The sequence below is a fragment of the Oncorhynchus mykiss genome, chromosome 13, assembly GCF_013265735.2.
Source record: "Oncorhynchus mykiss isolate Arlee chromosome 13, USDA_OmykA_1.1, whole genome shotgun sequence".
Lineage (NCBI taxonomy): Eukaryota > Metazoa > Chordata > Actinopteri > Salmoniformes > Salmonidae > Oncorhynchus > Oncorhynchus mykiss.
Window position 1 is genome coordinate 9,358,580 of NC_048577.1, and position 22,913 is coordinate 9,381,492.

Consider the following 22,913-nt stretch of genomic DNA (forward strand, 5'->3'; position numbering starts at 1 on the left):
ACAAGAAGCCAACGTGTGGTCTTAGCGAGGGCCAACAATTACGATACGGTTTATCTGAAATGACCCTAACAAACCCAAATGAAAATCTAAAATGAACTGGCTATGAAACCATTGTCTACACTTGTTGGAAGTACGGCCAAGAACACAAGGTCATCCACGCCTGCAGAAGGCGTCCAAATCAAGCCAGGGAGGAAGTGTGCGTTTAGCTTGGTGGATGTGTGTATGCGTTCGGGCTGGGCGATATATCGAGTATACAGTATAATGGAATGGATCCACATACCGGTATGAATTTTAACAATACACTAACTACACTGCTCAAAAAAATAAAGGGAACACTTAAACAACACAATGTAACTCCAAGTCAATCACACTTCTGTGAAATCAAACTGTCCACTTAGGAAGCAACACTAATTGACAATACATTTCACATGCTGTTGTGCAAATGGAATAGACAACAGGTGGAAATTATAGGCATTTAGAGACACCCTCAATAAAGGAGTGGTTCTGCAGGTGGTGACCAGACCACTTCTCAGTTCCTATGCTTCCTGGCTGATGTTTTGGTCACTTTTGAATGCTGGCGGTGCTTTCACTCTAGTGGTAGCATGAGACGGAGTCTACAACCCACACAAGTGGCTCAGGTAGTGCAGCTCATCCAGGACGGCACATTAATGCGAGATGTGGCAAGAAGGTTTGCTGTGTCTGTTAGCGTAGTGTCCAGAGCATGGAGGCGCTACCAGGAGACAGGCCAGTACATCAGGAGACGTGGAGGAGGCCGTAGGAGGGCAACAACCCAGCAGCAGGACCGCTACCTCCGCCTTTGTGCAAGGTGGAGCAGGAGGAGCACTGCCAGAGCCCTGCAAAATGACCTCCAGCAGACCACAAATGTGCATGTGTCTGCTCAAAAGGTCAGAAACAGACTCCATGAGGGTGGTATGAGGGCCTGACGTCCACAGGTGGGGGTTGTGCTTACAGCCCAACACCGTGCAGGACGTTTGGCATTTGCCAGAGAACACCAAGATTGGCAAATTCGCCACTGGCGCCCTGTGCTCTTCACAGATTTGTTTGGCGGTGGGTCAGTCATGGTGTGGGGTGGCATTTCTTTGGGGGGCGGCACAGCCCTCCATGTGCTCGCCAGAGGTAGCCTGACTGCCATTAGGTACCGAGATGAGATCCTCAGACCCTTTGTGAGACCATATGCTGGTGTGGTTGGCCCTGGGTTCCTCCTAATGCAGGAAGGCATTGATGTTATGGACTGGCCCGCCCGTTCCCCAGACCTGAATCCAATTGAGCACATCTGGGACATCATGTCTCGCTCCATCCACCAACGCTACGTTGCACCAGACTGTCCAGGAGTTGGCGGATGCTTTAGTCCAGGTCTGGGAGGAGATCCCTCAGGAGACCATCCGCCACCTCATCAGGAGCATGCCCAGGCGTTGTAGGGAGGTCATACAGGCACTTGGAGGCAACACACACTACTGAGCCTCATTTTGAGTTTTAAGGACTGAGCCCTCTACTGAGCCTCACTCAGTTTTAAGGACATTACATCAAAGTTGGATCAGACTGTAGTGTGGTTTTCCACTTTAATTTTGAGTGTGACTCCAAATCCAGACCTCCATGGGTTGATACATTTGATTTCCATTGATCATTTTTGTGTGATTTTGTTGTCAGCACATTCAACTATGTAAAGAAAAAAGTATTTAATAATAACATTTCATTCATTCAGATCTAGGATGTGTTATTTTAGTGTTCCCTTTATTTTTTTGAGCAGTGTGTATTCTGAGACAGTGCTCCATATTGGACCACCTCTCTGTCAGTTGTGTCCTAGTGGGTATACAACCATCAGAACGGAGCCCCTTCAAATCACTTTAATTTCATCTGTCACACAAATGACACAAATATTGTGATATGATGTGTTGGCCATATCACCCATCTCTAGTGTGTGTGTCAGCATGCCTGCATTTGTATCCTCTTCCAGGGAAAGAAAGTGGTGTTAGTCCCGTTGGTGAGTGTGTGTGTTATTGGCTCGGTGTGTGCACGCTTTGAGTGAGTTGCTATGGATACATGGCATATATCATATATATTACCCAGGTGTGTGTGTGGGTGTGCCCTCCTCCAGAGTGGAGGCTGTGTTGGTCCCGTTGGTGAGGGTACCCCCTTGAGAGGGCATGACCAGGGAGAGGGTGACGCTGGTCTTACTGGTGCTGCTGGGGCAGTTGGAGTAGGGCACCGACACTGGGTAGATACGACCACCTAGAGGAGAGACAGAGTTCATCTAGTATTATAGTAGTAATATAGTGCTGCTGGGGCAGTTGGAGTAGGACACTGACACTGGGTAGATACGACCACCTAGAGGAGAGACAGCAGAGAGACAGAGTTCATCTAGTATTATAGTAGTAATATGGTGCTGCTGGGACAGTTGGAGTAGGACACTGACACTGGGTAGATACGACCACCTAGAGGAGAGACAGAGTTCATCTAGTATTATAGTAGTAATATAGTGCTGCTGGGACAGTTGGAGTAGGACACTGACACTGGGTAGATACGACCACCTAGAGGAGAGACAGAGTTCATCTAGTATTATAGTAGTGATATAGTGCTGCTGGGACAGTTGGAGTAGGACACTGACACTGGGTAGATACGACCACCTAGAGGAGAGACAGCAGAGAGACAGAGTTCATCTAGTATTATAGTAGTGATATAGTGCTGCTGGGGCAGTTGGAGTAGGACACTGACACTGGGTAGATACGACCACCTAGAGGAGAGACAGCAGAGAGACAGAGTTCATCTAGTATTATAGTAGTGATATAGTGCTGCTGGGGCAGTTGGAGTAGGACACTGACACTGGGTAGATACAACCACCTAGAGGAGAGACAGCAGAGAGACAGAGTTCATCTAGTATTATAGTAGTAATATAGTGCTGCTGGGACAGTTGGAGTAGGACACTGACACTGGGTAGATACAACCACCTAGAGGAGAGACAGCAGAGAGACAGAGTTCATCTAGTATTATAGTAGTAATATAGTGCTGCTGGGGCAGTTGGAGTAGGACACTGACACTGGGTAGATACGACCACCTAGAGGAGAGACAGCAGAGAGACAGAGTTCATCTAGTATTATAGTAGTAATATAGTGCTGCTGGGACAGTTGGAGTAGGACACTGACACTGGGTAGATACGACCACCTAGAGGAGAGACAGAGTTCATCTAGTATTATAGTAGTAATATAGTGCTGCTGGGGCAGTTGGAGTAGGACACTGACACTGGGTAGATACGACCACCTAGAGGAGAGACAGAGTTCATCTAGTATTATAGTAGTAATATAGTGCTGCTGGGGCAGTTGGAGTAGGACACTGACACTGGGTAGATACGACCACCTAGAGGAGAGACAGAGTTCATCTAGTATTATAGTAGTAATATAGTGATGCTGGGACAGTTGGAGTAGGACACTGACACTGGGTAGATACGACCACCTAGAGGAGAGACAGAGTTCATCTAGTATTATAGTAGTAATATAGTGCTGCTGGGGCAGTTGGAGTAGGACACTGACACTGGGTAGATACGACTAACCTAGAGGAGAGACAGAGTTCATCTAGTATTATAGTAGTGATATAGTGCTGCTGGGGCAGTTGGAGTAGGACACTGACACTGGGTAGATACGACTAACCTAGAGGAGAGACAGAGTTCATCTAGTATTATAGTAGTAATATAGTGCTGCTGGGGCAGTTGGAGTAGGACACTGACACTGGGTAGATACGACCACCTAGAGGAGAGACAGCAGAGAGACAGAGTTCATCTAGTATTATAGTAGTGATATAGTGCTGCTGGGACAGTTGGAGTAGGACACTGACACTGGGTAGATACGACCACCTAGAGGAGAGACAGCAGAGAGACAGAGTTCATCTAGTATTATAGTAGTAATATAGTGCTGCTGGGACAGTTGGAGTAGGACACTGACACTGGGTAGATACGACCACCTAGAGGAGAGACAGCAGAGAGACAGAGTTCATCTAGTATTATAGTAGTAATATGGTGCTGCTGGGACAGTTGGAGTAGGACACTGACACTGGGTAGATACGACCACCTAGAGGAGAGACAGAGTTCATCTAGTATTATAGTAGTAATATGGTGCTGCTGGGACAGTTGGAGTAGGACACTGACACTGGGTAGATACGACCACCTAGAGGAGAGACAGCAGAGAGACAGAGTTCATCTAGTATTATAGTAGTGATATAGTGCTGCTGGGGCAGTTGGAGTAGGACACTGACACTGGGTAGATACGACCACCTAGAGGAGAGACAGCAGAGAGACAGAGTTCATCTAGTATTATAGTAGTAATATAGTGCTGCTGGGACAGTTGGAGTAGGACACTGACACTGGGTAGATACGACCACCTAGAGGAGAGACAGCAGAGAGACAGAGTTCATCTAGTATTATAGTAGTAATATAGTGCTGCTGGGACAGTTGGAGTAGGACACTGACACTGGGTAGATACGACCACCTAGAGGAGAGACAGAGTTCATCTAGTATTATAGTAGTAATATAGTGCTGCTGGGGCAGTTGGAGTAGGACACTGACACTGGGTAGATACGACCACCTAGAGGAGAGACAGCAGAGAGACAGAGTTCATCTAGTATTATAGTAGTAATATAGTGCTGCTGGGGCAGTTGGAGTAGGACACTGACACTGGGTAGATACGACCACCTAGAGGAGAGACAGAGTTCATCTAGTATTATAGTAGTAATATAGTGCTGCTGGGGCAGTTGGAGTAGGACACTGACACTGGGTAGATACGACCACCTAGAGGAGAGACAGAGTTCATCTAGTATTATAGTAGTGATATAGTGCTGCTGGGGCAGTTGGAGTAGGACACTGACACTGGGTAGATACGACCACCTAGAGGAGAGACAGAGTTCATCTAGTATTATAGTAGTGATATAGTGCTGCTGGGGCAGTTGGAGTAGGACACTGACACTGGGTAGATACGACCACCTAGAGGAGAGACAGCAGAGAGACAGAGTTCATCTAGTATTATAGTAGTAATATAGTGATGCTGGGGCAGTTGGAGTAGGACACTGAAACTGGGTAGATACGACCACCTAGAGGAGAGACAGCAGAGAGACAGAGTTCATCTAGTATTATAGTAGTAATATAGTGCTGCTGGGGCAGTTGGAGTAGGACACTGACACTGGGTAGATACGACCACCTAGAGGAGAGACAGAGTTCATCTAGTATTATAGTAGTAATATAGTGCTGCTGGGACAGTTGGAGTAGGACACTGACACTGGGTAGATACGACCACCTAGAGGAGAGACAGCAGAGAGACAGAGTTCATCTAGTATTATAGTAGTGATATAGTGCTGCTGGGACAGTTGGAGTAGGACACTGACACTGGGTAGATACGACCACCTAGAGGAGAGACAGCAGAGAGACAGAGTTCATCTAGTATTATAGTAGTGATATAGTGCTGCTGGGACAGTTGGAGTAGGACACTGACACTGGGTAGATACGACCACCTAGAGGAGAGACAGAGTTCATCTAGTATTATAGTAGTAATATAGTGCTGCTGGGGCAGTTGGAGTAGGACACTGACACTGGGTAGATACGACCACCTAGAGGAGAGACAGAGTTCATCTAGTATTATAGTAGTAATATAGTGCTGCTGGGGCAGTTGGAGTAGGACACTGACACTGGGTAGATACGACCACCTAGAGGAGAGACAGAGTTCATCTAGTATTATAGTAGTAATATAGTGCTGCTGGGGCAGTTGGAGTAGGACACTGACACTGGGTAGATACGACCACCTAGAGGAGAGACAGCAGAGAGACAGAGTTCATCTAGTATTATAGTAGTAATATAGTGCTGCTGGGGCAGTTGGAGTAGGACACTGACACTGGGTAGATACGACCACCTAGAGGAGAGACAGCAGAGAGACAGAGTTCATCTAGTATTATAGTAGTGATATAGTGCTGCTGGGACAGTTGGAGTAGGACACTGACACTGGGTAGATACGACCACCTAGAGGAGAGACAGCAGAGAGACAGAGTTCATCTAGTATTATAGTAGTAATATGGTGCTGCTGGGACAGTTGGAGTAGGACACTGACACTGGGTAGATACGACCACCTAGAGGAGAGACAGAGTTCATCTAGTATTATAGTAGTAATATAGTGCTGCTGGGACAGTTGGAGTAGGACACTGACACTGGGTAGATACGACCACCTAGAGGAGAGACAGAGTTCATCTAGTATTATAGTAGTAATATAGTGATGCTGGGACAGTTGGAGTAGGACACTGACACTGGGTAGATACGACCACCTAGAGGAGAGACAGAGTTCATCTAGTATTATAGTAGTAATATAGTGCTGCTGGGGCAGTTGGAGTAGGACACTGACACTGGGTAGATACGACCACCTAGAGGAGAGACAGCAGAGAGACAGAGTTCATCTAGTATTATAGTAGTAATATAGTGCTGCTGGGGCAGTTGGAGTAGGACACTGACACTGACACCTAGAAACCTAGTAAAACACAAGTAAAAGGGTTAGCTGAATTAGATGAAGAATTCAAGCTTTCCTGTTCATTTGGTATTGAGGTCTGCCTGCAGATGATCAGTAATGCATCAGAAGACTGTTTGAATGTATGAGAATCATTTTCATAGAATATGAACTGAGGTTTAACTCAGACCCTCATTGGCCAGGTTCAAGCTCTACACGGAAGGCTCTGGCCTCTGTGTATCAGGCAGAGACGTCTAACTCACCATTGTGATCTCTACAGTAGAGGTCAACCGATTCAATCGGAATGGCCGATTATTTAGGGCCGATTTCAAGTTTTGGACACCGATTTGGCCGATTTTTAAAATTTATTTATATATATATATATATATATTTTTGTACACCTTTATTTAACTAGGCAAGTCAGTTAAGAACACGTTATTTTCAATGATGGTCTAGGAACGGTGGGTTAACTGCTTTGTTCAGGGGCAGAACGACATATTTTCACCTTGTCAGCTCGGGGGATTCAATCTTGCAACCTAACAGTTAACTAGTCCAACGCTCTAACCACCTGCCTCTCATTGCACTCCATGAGGAGCCTGCCTGTTACCCGAATGCAGTAAGAAGCCAAGGTAAGTTGCTAGCTAGCATTAAACTTACCTTATAAAAAACAATCAATCAATCAATCATAATCACTAGTTAACTACACATGGTTGATTATATTACTAGTTTATCTAGCGTGTCCTGCGTTGCATATAATCGATGCGGTGCGCATTCGCGAAAAAGGACTGTCATTGCTCCAACGTGAACCTAACCATAAACACCAATGCCTTTCTTAAAATCAATACACATAAGTATATATTTTTAAACCTGCATATTTAGCTAAAAGAAATCCAGGTTAGCAGGCAATATTAACCAGGTGAAATTGTGTCACTTCTCTTGCGTTCATTGCACGCAGAGTCAGTGTATATGCGATAATAATAAACATTTTGTTTTCAAGATGATAGTTTCCGGATTCGACCATATTAATGACCAAAGGCTCGTATTTCTGTGTGTTATTATGTTATAATTAAGTCTATGATTTGATATTTGATAGAGCATTCTGACTGAGTGATGGTAGACAGCAGCAGACTCGAAAGCATTCATTCAAACAGCACTTTCGTGCGTTTTGCCAGCAGCTCTTCACTGTGCTTCAAGCATTAAGTTGTTTATGACTTCAAGCCTATCAACTCCCGAGATTAGGCTGGTGTAACCGATGTGAAATGGCTAGCTAGTTAGCGGGGTGAGCGCTAATAGCGTTTCAAACGTCACTCGCTCTGAGACTTGGAGTGGTTGTTCCCCTTGCTCTGCAAGGGCCGCGGCTTGGGTAACGCTGCTTCGAGGGTGGCTGTTGTCGATGTGTTCCTTGTTCGAGCGAGGAGAAGGACGGAAGCTATACTGTTACACTGGCAAAACTAAAGTGCCTATAAGAACATCCAATAGTCAAAGGTATATGGAATACAAATGGAAGAGAGAAATAGTCCTATAAATACTATATTAACTACAACCTAAAATCTCTTAACTTGGAATATTGAAGTCTCATGTTAAAAGGAACCACCAGCTTTCATATGTTCTCATGTTCTGAGCAAGGAACTGAAACGTTAGCTTTCTTACATAGCACATATTGCACTTTTACTTTCTCCATCACTTTGTTCTTGCATTATTTAAACCAAATTGAACATGTTTCATTATTTACTTGAGGCTAAATTGATTTTTATTGATGTATTATATTAAGTTAAAACAAGTGTTCATTCAGTATTGTTGTAATTGTCATTATTACAAATAAATAAAATTAAAAAATCGTCAGATTAATCGGTATCTGCTTTTTTTGGTCCTCCAATAATCGGTATTGGCGTTGAAAAATCATAAAATCGGTCGACCTCTAGTCTACAGTGCTGTCAGGTGGACATCAGTAGCAACACGCAGGCTCAAACCCTGGTCTTATTCAGAAGACCATTTAAAGAACACTGCCATGTTATATATCCTCGCTTCTAACATGAAATGAGAACACATACAAGCTCCGATCTCAATCTTGTTTTATGCTAATAGTCCCTTTCATTACTCAGCCCCTGATCTTGAATTCCCTCCGGGCCAACCTAAAACACCAGGACCTGGTGTCTGGAGGAGTTCAAAGGTTAATTAGATGAACAGGTTGTTGAGACATGTAGCTGTTTCTAGTTGTCACCCCATGTCACTAGTTTGCATTGCCTTATGTAAGGAAGCCTGTTGTTTTACACCACACAAGCCTGCACACACAGTTTGGGTGTCTCCCCCACCTACCCTGTGTGGGTGTGTCTCCCCCACCTACCCTGTGTGGGTGTGTCTCCCCCACCTACCCTGTGTGGGTGTGTCTCCCCCACCTACCCTGTGTGGGTGTGTCTCCCCCACCTACCCTGTGTGGGTGTGTCTCCCCCACCTACCCTGTGTGGGTGTGAGCGCGCCGTCGGCCAGCGTGTAGTTGAGTGTGCGTATCAGCAGCGTCATGTCTTCGTGACGGGAGCAGTGGGACGCTCTCTGGCGTCCGCTGGCGTAGACATCGTGGTGTAGCCGCTTGACCCGCTCCACCACCGACTGGGCCACGGCCTCTAGGCTTCCCTGTTGGGCTAGTTCTGCTGCTACCATCGCTACCATCTCCTAGAGGAGGGGGAGGACAGAGGGGAAAACGATGCAACGTTTCATCTCATGGGGAAATCAACTGAAATCAGTAGGGAGAGAGAGGGAAGGAGGGAGGGAGGAGAAGGAGGAGAGGTAGAGATGGGTAGATGATGTTGGAGTTGGGAAGAGGAGAGTAAGAGGTGGTGGTGAACTAGGACGATTGGGAAAGACCAGCATCGTCCTCCTTGGAACAAGGTCTTTATCAAAGAAGCTTGTTGTGAATGTAATTGGATAAGAGGTTAATTGGTTAAGTGAATGCACCCACCTGATTGGCCTGTTCAGGTCCGTGGGCGGACTCCAGGGCTTTGATGAGCCCCTCTGACATCAGCAACAGGAATCCCGTCACGCCCTCTAACGATTGGCTGGCCTGGATCTCCGGCTCTGCTATGATCGGCTTGTTCTTGGCGGCGCTGATGGACGTGGGCGGGGCATGGAGGAAAATGAAGACGACGGACAGGTCGAAGGAGGAGTGTGAGAGCGAGTGAAAGGAAAGAAAGGAGAAAAGAGAGGGATGAGATAGAGGTAATCGATAAGAGGAAGTTGAGCAAAACGTTGTTTCCAACCTACAATACAATCTAAAGTGGATCCTACAGCTATTGTATGCAGTAAACATGTGCCTATGAGTTATAGTGTTCGCACTGAGGCGGTGTGCCCTAGTAGGAAGTCCACTGTGTGCAGGGTGAGCAATGAAAACAATCAAGCATCCCAGAAAAGTGCTAAAAATAGCCCACATGAAACAAGGTTCCTGAAATCAATCATTTGCTAGCAACAGGTGACCTTCATATTCGGACAATTTCGGAATCTCACTTAGATAATACCTTTGATGCTATAGTGGCAGCAACACATGGTTATAACATCTACAGAAAATACAGAAATGCCAAAGGTGGAGGTGTGGCTGTTTATAATCAGAACCAGATTCCTGTAAAACTTTGAGAGGATCTCATGTTAAATACTGTTGAAGTAATATGGCTACAGGTTCATCTGCCTCACCTAAAGCCCATTATGGTGGGAAGCTGCTATAGACCACTAAGTGCTAACAGTCCGTTTCTGGATAACGTTTTGAAATGCTTGTTAATGTTTGAGATAAACAGAGAGGTATATTTTGACAGGCTTTGATCACACTGCTCACTCAAGAGAAAGCTTCACACTAACTAGCGCCTGCAACCATGTTCAGGTTATCAGTCAACCTACCAGGGTAGTTACAAACAGCACAGGAATTCAATCACCAACATGTACTGACCACATCTTTACTAATGCTGCAGAAATGTGCTTTAAGGCAGCATCCAGATCCATCGGATGTAGTGATCACAATAGTAGCCATATCAAGGAAAACCAAAGTTCCAAAGGCTGGACCTAATATAGTATATAAGAGGTCCTACAATAAGATTTGCAGCGATTCCAATGTTGATGATGTAAAGAATATTTGTTGGTCTGTGGTGTGTAATGAGGAGCAACCAGACACGGCACTTGACACATTTAGGAAATTACTTATTCCAGTTGCTAATAATCAGCACCCATTAAGAAAATGACTGTATAAACTGTTAAAACCCTGTGGACTGATGAGGAATTGAAAAATGGATGGTTGAGTTGGATGAGGCAAAAGGAATGGCAAATAAGTCTGGCTGCACAACCGATTGGCAAGCGTACTGCAAATTGAGAAATCATGTGACTAAACTGAATACAAAGAAACTATACTATGAAACAAAGATAATTATATAAAGAACGATAGTAAAAAGCTTTGGAGCACCTTAAGTGACATTTTGGGCAAAAATTGAATCAAAACCCACTGATATTGCCACTGATATAGATTTTTTTTCAATGGCAAGATTAGCAAACTTAGGCATGATTTGCCATTAACAAATGCTGACATTACACATCCAAGTATAACAACTGATCAAATTATGAAAAATAAGATTTGTCATTTTGAATTCCGTAAAGTGAGTGTGGAAGAGGTGAAAAATGATTGTTGTCTATCAACGATGACAAGACACCGGGGTCTGACAACTTGGATGGAAAATGACTGAGGATAATAGTGGATGATATTGCCACTGCTATTTGCCATATCTTCAATTTAAGCCTACTAGAGAGTGTGTGCCCTCGGGCCTGGAGGGAAGGTAAAGTCATTACGCTACCCAAGAATAGTAAAGCCCCCTTTACTGGTTCAAATAGCCCACCAATCAGCCTGTTATCAACCCTTAGTAAACTTCTGGAAAAAATTGTGTTTGACCAGATACAATGCTATTTTACTGTAAACAAATTGACAGACTTTCAGCATGCTTACAGGGGGAAACATTCAACAAGCACAGCACTTAAACAAATGACTGATGAATGGCTGAGAGAAATGGATAAAAATATTGTGGTAGCAGTTTTGTTAGACTTGTGGCTTTGACAGTATCGATCATATTCTGCTGATGGAAAAACATATCTGTTATGGCTTCATACCCCCTGTCTACCTGTCTAACAGATCACAGAGGGTGTTCTTTAATGGAAGCCTCTCCAACACCATCCAGGTAGAATCAGGGATTCAGCTGTCTGAATGACTCAACACTATTGACGTCAGCTACTACAGAGAGTGAAATCACTGCAACACTTAATGAAGAGCTGCGGTTTGTTTCAGAATGGATGGCAAGGAATAAGTCAGCCCTAAATATTTTAAAAACTAAAAGCATTGTATGTGGGAAAAATTATTCACTAAAACAATAAACCTCAACTAAATCATGTAATAAATGATGTGGAAAGTTGAGGTGACTAAACTGTCATGGTCAAAACATGTTGATACAACAGTAGCTAAGATGGGGAGAAGTCTGTCCATAATAAAGTGATGCTCTGCCTTCTTAACAGCACTATCAACAAGGCAGGTCCTACAGACTCTAGTTTTGTCGCACCTGGACTACTGTTCAGTAGTGTTGTCAGGTCCTACAGACTCTAGTTTTGTCGCACCTGGACTACTGTTCAGTTTTGTCACACCTGGACTACTGTTCAGTAGTGTTGTCAGGTCCTACAGACTCTAGTTTTGTCGCACCTGGACTACTGTTCAGTTTTGTCGCACCTGGACTACTGTTCAGTAGTGTTGTCAGGTCCTACAGACTCTAGTTTTGTCACACCTGGACTACTGTTCAGTAGTGTTGTCAGGTCCTACAGACTCTAGTTTTGTCACACCTGGACTACTGTTCAGTAGTGTTGTCAGGTCCTACAGACTCTAGTTTTGTCACACCTGGACTACTGTTCAGTAGTGTTGTCAGGTGCCACAAAGAGGGACCTGGGAAAATGACAATTGTCTCAGAACAGGGCAGCACGGCTGTCCCTTAAAAGTACACGGAGAGCTAACATTAATGATATGCATGTCAATCTCTCATGGAGAGTGGAGGAGAGTCTGACTTCATCACTACTTGTTTTTGTAAGAAGTGTTGACGTGCTGAACGTACCGAGGTGTCTGTATAAACTACTAGCACAGAGCTCAGACACCCAGCATACCCCAGCATACCCCACAAGACAAGTCACCAGAGGTCTCTTCACATTCCTCAATAACAGACTATGGGAGGCACAGAGTACTACATAGAGTCATGAGTACATAGAACTCTATTCCACATCAGGTTACTGATGCAAGCAGTAAAACAGATAAAAATACACCTTATGGAACAGCTGGGACTGTGAAGAGACACACACAGACACACATACACATGATAAGACACACACTCTACACACACGTACACAGGATGTTGTACTGTAGAGATGTGATAGTAGAGTAGTGGTCTGAGGGAACACACTAAATGTGCTGTGAAAAGTGTTATGAAACGTAATGTCATGTAATATTTTAAACTATATACAGTGGTGAGAACAAGTATTTGAAACACTGCCGATTTTGCAGGTTTTCCTACTTACAAAGCATGTAGAGGTCTGTAATTTTTTATCATAGGTACACAACTGTGAGAGACGGAATCTAAAACAAAAATCCAGAAAATTACATTGTATGATTTTTAAGTAAGTAATTTGGTACAGAAACCTTTGTTTGCAATTACAGGGATCATACGTTTCCTGTAGTTCTTGACCAGGTTTGCACACACACTGCAGCAGGGATTTTGGCCCACTCCTCCATACAGACCTTCCCCAGATCCTTCAGGTTTCGTGGCTGTTGCTGGGCAATACGGACTTTCAGCTTCCTCCAAAGATTTTCTATTGGGTTCAGGTATGGAGACTGGCTAGGCCACTCCAGGACCTTGAGATGCTTCTTACGGAGCCACTCCTTAGTTGCCCTGGCTGTGTGTTTCGAGTCGTTGTCATGCTGGAAGACCCAGCCACGACCCATCTTCAATGCTCTTACTGAGGGAAGGAGGTTGTTGGCCAAGATCTCGCGATATATGGCCCCATCCATCTTCCCCTCAATACAGTCGTCCTGTCCCCTTTGCAAAAAATCATCCCCAAAGAATGATGTTTCCACCTCCATGCTTCACGGTTGGGATGGTGTTCTTGGGGTTGTACTCATCCTTCTTCTTCCTCCAAACACAGCGAGTGGAGTTTAGACGACAAAGCTCTATTTTTGTCTCATCAGACCACATGACCTTCTCCCATTCCTCCTCTGGATCATCCAGATGGTCATTGGCAAACTTCAGACGGGCATGGACATGCGCTGACTTGAGCAGGGGGACCTTGCGTGCGCAGCAGGATTTTAATCCATGACGGCGTAGTGTGTTACTAATGGTTTTGTTTGAGACTGTGGTCCCAGCTCTCTTCAGGTCATTGACCAGGTCCTGCCGTGTGGTTCTGGGATGATCCCTCACCTTCCTCATGATCATTGATGCCCCACGAGGTGAGATCTTGCATGGAGCCCGAGACAGAGGGTGATTGGTGATTGACTGTCATCTTGAACGTCTTCCATTTTCTAATAATTGCGCCAACAGTTGTTGCCTTCTCACCAAGCTGCTTGCCTATTGTCCTGTAGCCCATCCCAGCCTTGTGCAGGTCTACAACGTTATCCCTGATGTCCTTACACAGGTCTCTGGTCTTGGCCATTGTGGAGAGGTTGTAGTCTGTTTGATTGAGTGTGTGGACAGGTGTCTTTTATACAGGTAACGAGTTCAAACAGGTGCAGTTAATACAGGTAATGAGTGGAGAACAGGGGGGCTTCTTAAAGAAAAACTAACAGGTCTGTGAGAGCCGGAATTCTTACTGGTTGGTAGGTGATCAAATACTTATGTCATGCAATAAAATGCAAATTAATTACTTAAAAATCATACAATGTGATTTTCTGGATTTTTGTTTTAGATTCCGTCTCTCACAGTTGAAGTGTACCTATGATAAAAATTACAGACCTCTACATGCTTTGTAAGTAGGAAAACCTGCTAAATCGGCAATGTATAAAATACTTGTTCTCCCCACTGTAACACACATATATATAACTGCCTTAATGTTGCTGGACCCCAGAAGAGTAGCTGCTGCCTTGGCAGGAACTGATGGGGATCCTTAATGAATACAAATACAAAAGTGGAGCGTTTTTCCACTTGAAATGTCTTGTACTCAGTCTACCTACCGCTATGTAGCACTGAAGAAATCCAATTGGAAACTCAATTAAGTGCATTTTTCTGTGGATAAGTTGAATCCTATTCAAAGATCCAGCCTTATATTCATCCGTTTGGCTCGGCTACAGAGGACAGCAGGAAATTGGACTTCTGAGCCTGTGTGTGTGTGGGTGTGTGTGTATAAATGGATGTACATGCGCTAGTGTGTGTGTGTGCACCCCTACCTCAACAGATCTATATCTGTGTAGTTATATTTAACCCTGTAGTCTCCAATCCTCCTGGTGCTGCTCTGACCAGCTATCAGAGCCGCCTGACGAAGACCAGACACATCAAGACCTGGGGGATGGAGGAGAGGATGATGGGTAAAGTGGGATGAGGTGGAGAAGAGGAGACAGGTGGAGAGGTGAAGGGGAGTAGAGGATGCGACAGGGGGAAAGACAGGGTGGGAGGAGGGGATGAGGTGGAGAAGAGGAGACAGGAGGAGAGGTGAAGGGGAGTAGAGGATGCGACAGGGGGAAGACAGGGTGGGAGGAGGGGATGAGGTGGAGAAGAGGAGACAGGAGGAGAGGTGAAGGGGAGTAGAGGATACGACAGGGGGAAAGACAGGTGGGAGGAGGGGATGAGGTGGAGAAGAGGAGACAGGAGGAGAGGTGAAGGGGAGTAGAGGATGCGACAGGGGGAAAGACAGGGTGGGAGGAGGGGATGATGTGGAGAAGAGGAGACACGAGGAGAGGTGAAGGGGAGTGAACGAGGAGGGAACAAGGAAACAGCAAGAAAGGGAAGAGGAGGGCAGACGTAAAGGACGAATGAAGGAGAGAAGGGAGAGATCGGTGGCCGTGATGAAAGTAAGAGAGGAAGGGGAGGAGAAGAGAGGGGAGGGGGAAGGAGAAGAGGTCACCTTCAACCAGGGTGTGCGTTTTCCAATGAATTGACCCCATTCCATTTTAAAGGCAGACTCAGCAGTATGAAGTAGGTGCACAAAGTAAACAGCCTAGTGGGTCAATTTCCACAACAACTAAGAGCGTTGAAGCGCAAGGCTCAACTTCTCCCGTAGCTACGCTGTAACAGCGTGAAGTGAACCCATGCACAGACTGTGTGTGTGTGTGTGTGTGAGACTCACCCAGCCCAGCCAGTCTCTGGAGCTCGTCCTCGTTCTCTGTGGTGTGAGGTCGTCCAATCTGGATCACCTGGTTCTGACCGTCGCTGGTTGACTTACACAGCAGGGCCCGGTTGGTACCTGGACCACAACACAACCATTAGGCCACAATACAAACACAACCTGTTGTTAAGATATCCTTCTCCTCTTATAGGACTTACACAGCAGGGCCTGGTTGATACCTGGACCACAACACAACTACCCATATGACTGAAATCCAGTAAGAGAGTTTGGTTGGTACCGGGACCAGAAACAGAACATAATCCAGTATTGTATAATAATAGCATTTCATTTTATTGATTGGTACATTCATCAATTAAAAGGCTGACCCAGACATCCTCATCACTCAGATCCCTGACTGAAACCAGTCTGAAACAGTCACTGTAATGGAGACCTCGCTGATTACTTCATTCATTAAATGGCTGGAATTCTCTCTCTCACACACAAAAGTTCCAAAGTTGTAATGACGTGCAAATAGTTAACCCTAATTGCTGCTGTAAGTCAATCTGGGTAAGAGTGTCTGCTAAATTACATTTAAAAAAAGAAAATAATAATTAACAAATTAAATGGTTGTAATTGTCTATTAATTGGTCTTTCTGATTTTAAGACCAGTTGATTACAATGAAATGACCTGTCCATAAATAAATCAAATGACCTGTCCATAAATAAATCAAATGACCTGTCCATAAATAAACCTGTCCATAAATAAATCAAATGACCTGTCCATAAATAAACCTGTCCATAAATAAATCAAATGACCTGTCCATATATAAATCAAATGACCTGTCCATAAATAAATCAGATGACCTGTCCATAAATAAATCAAATGACCTGTCCATAAATAAATCAGATGACCTGTCCATAAATAAATCAGATGACCTGTCCATAAATAAATCAGATGACCTGTCCATAAATAAACCTGTCCATAAATAAATCAAATGACCTGTCCATAAATAAATCAGATGACCTGTCCATAAATAAACCTGTCCATAAATAAATCAAATGACCTGTCCATAAATAAATCAAATGACCTGTCCATAAATAAACCTGTCCATAAATAAATCAAATGACCTGTCCATAAATAAATCAAATGACCTGTCCATAAATCAGATGACCTGTCCATAAATGAACCAAATGACCTGTCCATAAATGAACCAAATGACCTGTCCATAAATAAATCAAATGACCTGTCCATAAATAAACCTGTCCATAAATAAATCAAATGACCTGTCCATAAATAAATCAAATGACCTGTCCATAAATAAATCAAATGACCTGTCCATAAATAAATCAAATGACCTGTCCATAAATAAACCTGTCCATAAATAAATCAAATGACCTGTCCATAAATAAATCAAATGACCTGTCCATAAATAAATCAAATGACCTGTCCATAAATACACCTGTCCATAAATAAACCTGTCCATAAATAAATCAAATGACCTGTCCATAAATAAATCAGATGACCTGTCCATAAATAAATCAGATGACCTGTCCATAAATAAATCAAATGACCTGTCCATAAATAAATCAAATGACCTGTCCATAAATAAACCTGTCCATAAATAAATCAAATGACCTGTCCATAAATAAATCAAATGACCTGTCCATAAATAAATCAGATGACCTGTCCATAAATAAATCAAATGACCTGTCCATAAATAAATCAGATGACCTGTCCATAAATAAATCAGATGACCTGTCCATAAATAAATCAAATGACCTGTCCATAAATAAATCAGATGACCTGTCCATAAATAAATCAAATGACCTGTCCATAAATAAATCAGATGACCTGTCCATAAATAAATCAAATGACCTGTCCATAAATAAATCAGATGACCTGTCCATAAATAAATCAAATGACCTGTCCATAAATAAATCAGATGACCTGTCCATAAATAAATCAAATGACCTGTCCATAAATAAATCAGATGACCTGTCCATAAATAAATCAAATGACCTGTCCATAAATAAATCAAATGACCTGTCCATAAATAAACCTGTCCATAAATAAATCAAATGACCTGTCCATAAATAAATCAGATGACCTGTCCATAAATAAATCAGATGACCTGTCCATAAATAAACCTGTCCATAAATAAATCAAATGACCTGTCCATAAATAAACCTGTCCATAAAGAAATCAAATGACCTGTCCATAAATAAACCTGTCCATTAATAAATCAAATGACCTGTCCATAAATAAATCAGATGACCTGTCCATAAATAAATCAGATGACCTGTCCATAAATAAATCAAATGACCTGTCCATAAATAAATCAGATGACCTGTCCATAAATAAATCAGATGACCTGTCCATAAATAAATCAGATGACCTGTCCATAAATAAATCAAATGACCTGTCCATAAATAAATCAGATGACCTGTCCATAAATAAATCAGATGACCTGTCCATAAATAAATCAAATGACCTGTCCATAAATAAATCAGATAACCTGTCCATAAATAAATCAGATGACCTGTCCATAAATAATTCAAATGACCTGTCCATAAATAAAACAGATAACCTGTCCATAAATAAATCAAATGACCTGTCCATAAATAAATCAGATGACCTGTCCATAAATAAATCAGATGACCTGTCCATAAATAAACCTGTCCATAAATAAATCAGATGACCTGTCCATAAATAAATCAAATGACCTGTCCATAAATAAACCTGTCCATAAATAAATCAGATGACCTGTCCATAAATAAACCTGTCCATAAATAAATCAGATGACCTGTCCATAAATAAATCAAATTACCTGTCCATAAATACATCAAATGACCTGTCCATAAATAAACCTGTCCATAAATAAATCAGATGACCTGTCCATAAATAAATCAAATAACCTGTCCATAAATAAATCAAATAACCTGTCCATAAATAAACCTGTCCATAAATAAACCTGTCCATAAATAAATCAAATGACCTGTCCATAAATAAATCAAATGACCTGTCCATAAATAAATCAAATGACCTGTCCATAAATAAATCAAATGACCTGTCCATAAATAAATCAAATGACCTGTCCATAAATAAATCAAATGACCTGTCCATAAATAAATCAAATGACCTGTCCATAAATAAATCAAATGACCTGTCCATAAATAAATCAAATAACCTTTCCATAAATAAATAACCTGTCCATAAATAAATCAAATGACCTGTCCATAAATAAATCAAATGACCTGTCCATAAATAAATCAAATGACCTGTCCATAAATAAACCTGTCCATAAATAAATCAAATGACCTGTCCATAAATAAATCAAATGACCTGTCCATAAATAAATCAAATGACCTGTCCATAAATAAACCTGTCCATAAATAAATCAAATGACCTGTCCATAAATAAACCTGTCCATAAATAAATCAGATAACCTGTCCATAAATAAATCAAATGACCTGTCCATAAATAAATCAGATGACCTGTCCATAAATAAACCTGTCCATAAATAAATCAGATAACCTGTCCATAAATAAATCAAATAACCTGTCCATAAATAAATCAGATAACCTGTCCATAAATAAATCAAATGACCTGTCCATAAATAAACCTGTCCATAAATAAATCAAATGACCTGTCCATAAATAAAATCAGATGACCTGTCCATAAATAAACCTGTCCATACATAAATCAGATAACCTGTCCATAAATAAATCAAATGACCTGTCCATAAATAAATCAGATAACCTGTCCATAAATAAATCAAATGACCTGTCCATAAATAAATCAGATAACCTGTCCATAAATAAATCAAATGACCTGTCCATAAATAAATCAAATAACCTGTCCATAAATAAACCTGTCCATAAATAAATCAAATGACCTGTCCATAAATAAATCAGATAACCTGTCCATAAATAAATCAAATAACCTGTCCATAAATAAATCAAATGACCTGTCCATAAATAAATCAAATGACCTGTCCATAAATAAATCAAATGACCTGTCCATATATAAACCTGTCCATAAATAAATCAAATGACCTGTCCATATATAAATCAAATGACCTGTCCATGCTGGTGGGTAATAGCTTGGTTAGCATAATTGTAGAGGAGACATTGTTTACGTCTTGTGTTCCTGACCGTGGCATTGCAACAACTTCCACACCCCTTCACATCTCAGCAGAAATAAAACATAACAAGCCCATAGGACACACACACACACACACACACACACACACACACACACACACACACACACACACACAGAGTATGGAATGAGTCAGGTGACTCCACAGCTGGAAACACTTTTCTCCCTTAAAGGTTCCGTTTCATTTCCAAGGTCACCTCTCCACTTTGACCATGACCTGTACATAGCTGGTGAGGTAGACTGAACAGTCTCCTTTTCCTCCTCTCCACCACTCCCCCCCCCCCCCCCCCCCCCCGCAATGAACAACCTTTTGTTTTTCTCCCCCTATAAAATAAATCATTTTCTGACCTTATTCTGACACTTGAAAACCCCAAGTGTCTTTTCCCCTTCATTCCTCCCCCTTCTTTCTTAGTCTTTTATTTGGCCCCCAAATCCCCATTTGAGACGGGCAGAGAGGCGGCTAACCATGGAGGGGGAAAAAGGATCCCAAATGGCCAGTCTGGAATAGTTGACACCAAATCGTAGCTTTAAAGATCCTATGGATCTTTATCCTATTATCCTATTATTTATATTATTATCCTACTATCCTATTATGGAGGACTTAAATCACCAGTGGAGTTTATTTTCTATGAACCAATGACTGACACACACACGTCTGGATGGAATAGTCAGACAGATGGTATAAGGCCTATTGGACCAATGAGAAATGATTATGAAAATGGGTCTGGTTGTTATATCAACCCACGGTGAAATCCCCAGGGAATGTGTGTGTTCATTTCAGAAATCTCTTTCTGGCTTTCGGCTAGAATTCTAATTTCCTACCAGAGTGGTCTGGCTTTTAGATTTTTCTCAAATAATATGTTTAAATGTTTTTCCTCTCTCTGCCTTCGGGGGGTCACACAGACAGATGTTGACGAAGAAACGAGTTACAGGCCAGAAAGGATGGAACAAGGCCTGTTGACGTTCTGAATATCATTTCTAACAGGCGTTTTGATTCAGAGAAGTAAATGGCATTGTAACGTGTGTGTGTAAAAGATCAGTGAGGACATAAAAAGCCCTAAGAGGTGTAATTGTGTTTGTATGTTTACATGGCTGTGGTCGTGTTAGTGCAAGGCTGTGCTCCTGCATGTGAGCTTCCTCTGTGTGTGTGTGTGTGTGTGTGTGTGTGTGGAACAACAGTACGTACCCACGTTGGCGATGTAGAGCTTGTTGTTGTGTATCAGAGCCACAACAGCGGTAGCTCCACCAGACACTTCCTGCTCCAGGTCCTTCAGCCTCTCAGAAAGCTTCTGACTCTGGGGGGAGAGCTGGTGGAACAATACTCCCTGGTGGAGGGGGGAGGGAGATGTAGGGGAGGGAGGGAGAGGTGGGGAGGGAGGGAGGGAGGGAGGGAGGGAGAGGTGGGGAGGGAGGGAGGGAGAGGTGGGGAGGGAGGGAGAGGTGGGGAGGGAGGGAGAGGTGGGGAGGGAGGGAGGGAGAGGTGGGGAGGGAGGGAGGGAGAGGTGGGGAGGGAGGGAGGGAGATGTAGGGGAGGGAGGGAGAGGTGGGGAGGGAGGGAGGGAGAGTTGGGGAGGGAGGGAGGGAGAGGTGGGGAGGGAGGGAGGGAGGGAGGGAGGGAGGGAGGGAGGGAGGGAGGGAGGGAGGGAGGGAGGGAGGGAGGGAGGGAGGGAGGGAGGGAGGGAGGGAGGGAGAGGTGGGGAGGGAGGGAGGGAGAGGTGGGGAGGGAGGGAGGGAGAGGTGGGGAGGGAGGGAGGGAGAGGTGGGGAGGGAGGGAGGGAGAGGTGGGGAGGGAGGGAGAGAGGGAGGGAGAGAGGGAGGGAGGGAGGGAGGGAGAGGTGGGGAGGGAGGGAGGGAGAGGTGGGGAGGGAGGGAGGGAGAGGTGGGGAGGGAGGGAGGGAGAGGTGGGGAGGGGGGGAGGGAGAGGGAGGCAAAAAAAGAAGAAGAAGATGGTAATAGGAGAGAGGAGATTAAGAGATTTAAGAATGTTAGTTAAGGTCGATTAAATGGCTAATGAGACTATATTGATTCCCAATGACTACATTCTAATGTGAATTAAAACTGTGGTTGCCATGGAAATCTAAGTAGGGAAATTTAACACGCTATGAGTGACAGAGTGCCATGCTTACCTCAGGTAGTTGGGATATAATAGTAGCCTTCTCTGCAAGAGCGTCACCGATTGTCTCAAAGTAACTCTTCTCTACAACGTCGAAGGCCTTAGGATAAAACAACAGAATCAATGGTATAAACATTCAAATAGCATTTCTTATGATATGATGCTTCTGCGAATGCGTTCTACCTAGAGCAGACAGGATTGCAGGCAGACACGCTGATTCAAAGACATAACAGTCGATATCTCTCTCACACACACACCTGTGAGAGAATTCTGCGGACATCAGAGTCAGTGTGTGTAGACTTGAGCTGTCCCAGAAGCAGTTCTGCTGTCAGACACTGAGAGACGAAGCTGGACACTCTGCTCCCATCAAACCCATTAAACACTCCATACAGGAAACAGCCTTCCTCACCTCTGATTGGACAGAAAGAAACAACTTTGTCTGAGTGGTCAAAACAAGAACTCCTCTTATGTTTGATTGGTCTGTTGCGAGACACTGGTCAAGTTTGTTTTGCATGGCCCGGATCCCCCTTGTGGGTAGAGTTGGATTATTTTAGACCATTCCATAGGTACTAAGGAGAACTCTCCACCCACGGGGGCACCGGGCCATGCAACAACAAACTCACCCATTGAGACACAAAGCTAGACACTGCTCCCATCGAACCCTGTACAGGAAACAGCCATCCTCACCTCTGATTGGACAGAAGACAACTTGTTATGTCTGATTGGTCAATATTCCTAGAACTCTGCACAGATCACCAGCCTTGGTAAGTGTGAGTATGGAAGCTACATACGGTTGTGGGTAATACAGCAGGGCTCTCTCTTCTTTGGCCCACGACCCCACCAT

The 22,913-nt window shown here is 43.5% G+C and overlaps 1 protein-coding gene across 1 annotated transcript in view; it reads right to left on the minus strand.

Annotated features, from left to right (window-relative positions):
* LOC110485597 (TGF-beta-activated kinase 1 and MAP3K7-binding protein 1) overlaps positions 1-22,913 on the minus strand; it is a 29,806-nt gene that overhangs the window by 2,580 nt on the left and 4,313 nt on the right. Inside the window, exons 4-11 of the mRNA XM_036940176.1 lie at positions 22,327-22,473; positions 22,083-22,169; positions 21,143-21,281; positions 15,816-15,932; positions 14,920-15,031; positions 9,445-9,589; positions 8,945-9,158; positions 2,085-2,250 (exon numbers count right to left, since the gene is read on the minus strand). Of these exons, the coding sequence (XP_036796071.1) occupies positions 2,085-2,250; positions 8,945-9,158; positions 9,445-9,589; positions 14,920-15,031; positions 15,816-15,932; positions 21,143-21,281; positions 22,083-22,169; positions 22,327-22,473 (1,127 nt within the window). The remainder of the gene's footprint in view (positions 1-2,084; positions 2,251-8,944; positions 9,159-9,444; positions 9,590-14,919; positions 15,032-15,815; positions 15,933-21,142; positions 21,282-22,082; positions 22,170-22,326; positions 22,474-22,913) is intronic.